General features: G+C 46.3%; 1 protein-coding gene across 1 annotated transcript; it reads right to left on the bottom strand.

The window, feature by feature from the left end:
- Positions 1 to 1834: 1834 nt before the first annotated feature.
- NEU2 (sialidase 2 (cytosolic sialidase)) lies at positions 1835 to 4756 on the bottom strand. Its single transcript, XM_010285928.1, has 2 exons — positions 4556 to 4756; positions 1835 to 2773 (listed from the first exon to the last, which is right to left on the bottom strand). The coding sequence occupies exons 1-2, from the start codon at positions 4754 to 4756 to the stop codon at positions 1835 to 1837; spliced, it is 1140 nt and encodes a 379-aa protein (XP_010284230.1).
- Between the last annotated feature and the right edge of the window lie 1980 nt (positions 4757 to 6736).

Raw genomic sequence — 6736 nt, 5'->3', positions numbered from 1 at the left:
TACCCCAGCCCAGCATATTACTGACCTGCTGCTTGGGAAAGGCTCAGCAAATTACAGGTGTATTTGTGAAGACCATGAGCTCTCTTCACTCCTTTGGTACCTGCAGCCTCCAGATGCCCTGAAACAAACCTAGACAGTGAGAAAAATCAGGGCCCCTTCTCCCACCACCCCTGAAAGCTATCAGCAATAAAAGGCAAAGGTGGGAACACTGAGCAAGCAGAGACCTGCAGACCTGAGCAGTGACAATGCAAAGGATCCTATGGGACCTGCTAGCGTTCCCCAAAGGGGACGTGTTCCGAGAGCGCTCTGGAAAGCAGGTATTTTTCTTCACCAATAGAGCAAACAAACATATTTTCCTTGGAGCCATTCCACACGTGCACACACACAGAACACAGCAAACAAGCACAGACTGGTTCATAAAGCAGAATTTTGTCCAGAGGCATGGGTAAAGCTTTCCTAGCTCCATCTGCTCTGACGTGTCTCTCTTGGTACCCATTAATTTCTGGTCACTCCCCTTGTCTATTCACTGCATAATGCCACCTTTCAAATCACACTGTAGCCACAGAATAGTCTCCCTCTCACCAAAACTAGGGCTGTTTCCTTCAGAAACATGCTGAAAATCTGTCTGTGTTGGAAAGCCTTCCAGCTTGAGTGCTCTCATGCTGCTCTGGGCTTGGCCAGGTTCCCTTCCTCAGATACCTGTGCCTTTGCAATTTGCTGGAAGTTGGGCAATGTTACTTGTTTAACACACCGCCTTATATGCCAATAATACTCTGTAATAACAGCAGCCACACTTGCAAGACATTGGGTTGTCAGTGATAAGGGCAGTTGCTGTGTGGATCATAGCTTAGCACTTGTGTTAGACAGACCAGCGAGTATTTCCCCTCCTGACTATAAATTGGGAGCTCCCTCTGCAGACCTGTCCTGATCCTGCAGTTTCGATACAGGCAAAATGCCATTTCTGCCACTTGCCCTGTCCCCAAACACGAGGGGGGTCCTGGTGTCCTGGACAGGTCCTGTTGTCACTGCCCAGGGAGAGGGAGCAGCTGGAGCACATGAGGCTGGGGTTTTCTTACACGAGAAGCTGCAGCTTCTCAGTGCAGTGTAAGCAAAAGGGGCAAATAAGCAGAACATAGAGCATGGGAAGTAAAGAGAAGGCCAAGTTAGACGGAAGTCCTGGGGAGGAGGAGGGCTGGGAGCTCAGCAAGGCAACCCCAAATCCACTGCAGAAGTGGGCAATATCTTGGGAATATCCCAAGAGCAAGGCACCCCATGGCCTTGCTGAAAGGAGAAGACAGCAAGCCCTGAAAGCTAGAGCTGCCAGCAAGCCCTACACCGACTGCAAGAAGCAGCGCACCTAACCAGAGCCAAAGCAGCTTTCTGAAGAAGGTAATTGCAGATATAGGGCAGTAAGCCCAGTGCCTTCTCTAGCACTTTCTCCGCAACGTACTAAATACAGCTCAGCATAAAACCGCTGCCCTCTGTTCCCATGCAGTCCCTACGCTGTCAGCGCGCGAGTCCCTATTCGAGTCTATCGGAGACCTCGAGGCGAGAGGCCCTATACAAAGGTCATGCTTGTTTTGAGTACATGATATTTAAGATGGCAGCCAAAGGGAAAGGCAAGAAGGGAGAACAGGCAACAGAAAACAAAACCAAGCATATGTTCAGTTTGAGTATGTTTAATAGACTTTGTAATCTACAGACGCCACAATCCAACCCCAAACTAAGGGTGCAGGAGTACAAAAAACCTTTTGCTGAAAGATGAGAAGTGACAGTGAAAAGAAGTATCAGCAAAGGTGGTTTTCAGAGGAATGCTAATGGAAAGGCTCAAGACTCAGTGCTCTGATGGAAAGGCTTGCTTCAAAGTGAACATTACAAAGATTATCTCTTCACATTGTTGGTGGGTCCCGTATTCAAAGAGGCAGGAGAACAAGGGTGAGCCATCTGGCCCAAGCCCCATGTACTGCAGATCTGAGTAAGCACACAGGCCCTTGAAGAGGATGCTTGGTTTTGTCCAGTGTGCTGGATTTAAAGGGCTTTTGTTGAGGTAAATTCCCAAGTCTCTTCGACCCTTTGGGTCTGTAGGATGAGCGTAGAGCAACCAACTGTCTTGGCACCTGGCATCAGGGGGTGGTGGGAAGGCAGTAACGCTTCCATGACATCCAGAGGGAGGTTCTACTAGCATTTCAACCCGCTGGCCTCCCTCAAAGTCCACCCCATGGTTGTAGCTGACAGCCTGGATTCTGGCTCCCCTGCTGCTCCTTGCATTGCAGTAGAGGACCTTCCTGCCACAGGTGTGCACCTCCGCTACCTGGCACTCCACCGCGCTCTCCTCCCCCACGAAGTTCCCCATCTCCCACGTTGTCCCATGGTCTGAGCTGATGAAGCAGAAGGCATGAGGGGTGGGGTGCTGCTTGGGGTCCAAGATACGATAGGCATAGGCAGGAATCACCAGGCTCCGGGCCTCATTGAGCAGCTGTAATCCATGACCTGGCCCCACTGCAAAAGTGGCCCAGTTCTTGTACTCAGTGCTAATGGTACTATCGGTGACATCCTGGGCAGTGCTCCAGGTGCGTCCTTGGTCCATGCTAGTGACGTAGCAGAGACGTACCAGGTTGATCTTTGTCCTGAGCTGATGCTGCTCAGAGATCTTTCCTGGGACAGCTATGAAGAACAGGATCAGTTTCCCTGAGACCTCATCATAAACAGGACAGGGGTTCATAGATCGGTGGTCTTTCAGCTGCGCACTGGCAATGGTCTCCATGCTATTCCACTGCCAGGGCCCGTGCGAAGGGAGACAAGAATGAAACACACCATTACAAACAGATCCACGTTACAGTCTAAGGATGCCTGGATAAAAGTTACAGAAAAGCATGAGCGGAACAGAAGAGAAGCAAGTTAGTGGATAGCGCAAGAAATGAGAAGACAATATAGTGGCATCGCCAAATGCAAGTGAAAATTATTTGGATGACACAATGCACGTGCACTTCACCAAACAGGTGGGTTATGTCATTTTTAATTACTACTCAATGAGGAGCTGATAGCTCTGTATCTCAATGCAGCTAGTGTCTGATGACACTTTAAAAAACTACAGTAGTTGAATTTTCAGAAATTCTCACAATTATATGACACACAGACATGCCCAGTGGTCAAAGTGTGCTGGTACAGACACTGTGCTGTGTCAGTGTTTCTTAGGAAGTCAGCTAGATAAGTAAGCCCTTTTCAAGTATCCTGGATGCTGACAAATTCCTTTCCATTCGGACTCTTATTCCTCCATTTTGATGCATGAGTGAATGGGCATCCCAGCCTACACTGAGGCACCTTGCTAGACGTGACTGAATGGCTTTACACACTCTGGTGTGGAAATTTGGACCCCGAGTTGTCCAACGCAGAAAACAGGTAGCAGAGCAGGTACAACTACCTCCCAAGCCCCATCCTTCTTTAAATGAATAGCACATAACACCTTTAAAGGTCCCTTCCAACCCAAAGATTCTATGATTCTATGATAACACAATCACATTTCTAACACTAACATTACAATTAGAAAATTATTCCTACATAGTGTTATTGGCTTGGTAAAAGCAGCAGTATTTTTCAGTAAGATTATACTAATTAGCTTTTCTACCCTGACTTGCTGATTACCCTGTTTGATCATGTCTTATCTTTGTCTATTCAACCAGTATTAACTTTTTTGGAATATTTAGTGTTTCCGTGTTAAGAGACTCTAGCATGTGAACACAAATTACTAAGTTTATGACCAACTGAGCCCTACTTAATTGAATTACAGGAGGTTACACAAGATGTTACCTGAATGGTATAACACTGAAGGTGTGCTCAGAGGCTGCTTCTGCTAGGCAGACTCCAGCTCGTAAGAGTCTATAATCTAAGACAACCAGTCACCAATGAAGGATTTAATAGAAAAACAAAATTACTTTTTTTTTCCCCAAGACATTAATGCATTTGCAAATGCAAAAAATTATTATAAATAGAGATTCCACCACCCCCAGTCACCCAGCAAGATAACTGTTAATAATAACTGGTAGATTAATAAGGTAGCCAATTCACTGGCACAGACAAACCAGACAACACTCTTTTGCGTGGGGAGACTAGCTGTTCTCAACTGGTTTTTAAACCAGAAATTAGTCCTAAGAAGATGAATTTAAAAAAAAAATAGTCCTGATTGCCAATTCCCTTCTCCCCATCCCTCTGGCACTGCCCATTTCTGCCTCCCCTCCGCATCACTGTGGCTGTCGCCACAAGGACTTCTGTCTCACCTCTCTGTCTGCTTCCCCAACTCTGCAGTGATGGGTCAGAGCCATCCCCAGAAAATCTGCTGCACCTGCCCGTTTTAGTCCTCCTAAATAGCTGCCCAATCATGGGGTTGAATCCCAGCAGTTATAATGACACATGCATTACTTTATAAGCAGATTTGTCTCCTGTAACTGGGGAGAAGCAGCAGCTGCCACCTTCCCTACAGCAAACACATTCAGCTCATTTGGGGACAGGGGAGCAGTGCAGGTGGGCAGTCTCCCCCATTTTCTCCCCACACTGGTACCTGAACATGGTGCGTGGTGGGGTTGTACGCTCCTCTGCGCATCGCTATTAGCTTGGCGTGTTCATCCACCACATCCTCTCGTTCTTCAGCAAATGCCAGGATGATGCTGAAACGCGGCAGGTAGAGCAGGGCTGGAATTCGATAGCTCCAGGTCCCGTTCTGGAACAAAGTCTCTTGCTTCAAGACAGGAAACGAAGCCATCGTGCTAGGGGGAAGGAGACAAAATGCATTGAATTTTGACCCGCCTTTACCCTGCAAAATGTGACGGGGCAGATTCTGCTGCTTTTTGCCCTCCCTGCTCAGTGGAAACTGTCCTGCATTGAAGCATAATTTCTGCTAATTTCAGCTTTGTCTTTTTCTTGTGCTTTTCCAAAGAGAACCCATGTGTTGCCTATCAGCTGGCAACACAGACCAGACTTACCCCAGGAACTGCCCGGTTGATCTTCCTGGAGTGATGTAAGGTAAGTACACTAAATACAGTTAAATGAAAAAGCTGTCTGTGGTTTGTTTTTTCTTGTCAATTAAATTCACAGGCTGGGATTTTTGTGGGTTTGCTTTGCAATTCAGAAGATTGTTGATAATCAAACATTATAGTATTTTCCCTCAGAAGACCACTACTGTCTTTGTTGATGGTATTTCTAAAACCCAGCACAGATTTTGCTTTGCCAAATATGAGCTTAAAATCCCATATAAGTGATACACCGAAGCAATCCCTGACCCCAGCTGTACCCCTACTTGAGGGTGGTGAGCACTGAGCATGAAAAGAGAAAGGAAGATAACATCCCTCCTCCTGTAAGAACAGTCTGAATGGTGTCCCACCACATCAGGTGGGAGAATTCTGGCCAAGCAAAAATCTTGTCATCTGTACAGTGACTTAAAGGCAACATTAGGAAGGCAAACATGAGGGGGCATTTAGGGAAGCTGCCTCTATATAACTGGTCTGTGCTATGCTCCCATGTAGTCCCTCTTCCTTTCCTCAGACCCACTCAGTCTTCTGTTCTCTCGCACCAAGCCTCTACTGTCAGCTCATCCACCCTGGTAAAAACCCACTGGCTCAGGGGAATTACATCGGGGGGAGAAAGAAAAATGATTTCTGACATGATGCACCAGAAACTGAAGGGCTGAATATCCTCTGCTCAGCAGAGGGGAGGGGGAAAGAAAAGAAAAAAAGAAAAAGAAAAAAAAAAAATCAAGCCTTACATCTCTGACGCATTGAGTGGGTAGGATGGCAGGGAGAAGATGACAATACACTATGAGTAAGAAATTCAAATGCCTCCTATCTCAGCTGAGGCAAGACTTGCTGTACTCTTCGTAGAGGATTCTCCTATTTACCTAAATCTTGGAAAGCGCTAGGGTGGCTACTGGCCATATATCAGATCCTTATGCTTTTGAAGGCTGTCTTGATAATTGAGGACCAGGTGGAGGCAAACTGAAGATTGCTTATGCAGCTGCAAAGTCCACGTACCTACCTGCAGAATAGTTTCCACTCTTCTATATCACAAGAGAAAAGATTATATTAGCCTGCATAACTAACACAGACTTTGTTTTTTGTTTGTTTTGTTTTATACTGCTGATTACCAAGTTAGAACAGCACAGCTAAGTTCATCCTCCTCAGACAGGACCGTCACATTATCCTCTATTCAGATCCACAGCTAGGCAGCGAGTATTCAAATATTCCTTGCTTTCACCTTCCAGATGCTATAAATATCAGTGAGATTTTTGAACTCACAGCACTGATCAAAAGGGTCTGAACCACACTGTTTTAGCTAAAGCCAGCTGTACAGACCCCAGCAAGCCCCAACCCCACTGCCACTCAAATGCAAAGCCACTGGAGATAGAAGTCTATCTCCAAAGCGTAGTTGCTCGCTCCTCACTGTCACTGACAATACGGCAACCTGAAAAAAGGCAGCAGCACCACTACTATACAGAAATGTTACCAGAATTTGATCGTAGCTATCCATGCAACAACATGAAGAACATAGGAAGACCTTCCTAGAACAAATAACTGTGCTGTTCACTACTTACCAGCATGGATCTGGCTATTTATATAGACCACAGTTGTGTGTCTTATGGCTTCTGAAACAGAAGCTCACTAGAGTGCTCCCAGACTATTTAAAGGGAGATTATTTAAAGGGAGATTAGTCAGCCTGTCTAGTGCAGCACAGGTTCCCTCGCATTCCT

Source organism: Phaethon lepturus, unplaced genomic scaffold, assembly GCF_000687285.1.
Source record: "Phaethon lepturus isolate BGI_N335 unplaced genomic scaffold, ASM68728v1 scaffold18194, whole genome shotgun sequence".
NCBI classification, from domain to species: Eukaryota; Metazoa; Chordata; class Aves; order Phaethontiformes; family Phaethontidae; genus Phaethon; species Phaethon lepturus.
This window is presented reverse-complemented; position numbering and strand designations above follow the sequence as displayed.

Coding starts and splice junctions, on each gene's coding strand:
- NEU2 (XM_010285928.1), bottom strand. CDS start 4,756: ATGGCTTCGTTTCCTGTCTTGAAGCAAGAGACTTTGTTCCAGAACGGG. Junction 2,774..4,555: donor CCACCACGCACCATGTTCAG/GTACCAGTGTGG, acceptor GGGCCCTGGCAG/TGGAATAGCATGGAGACCAT.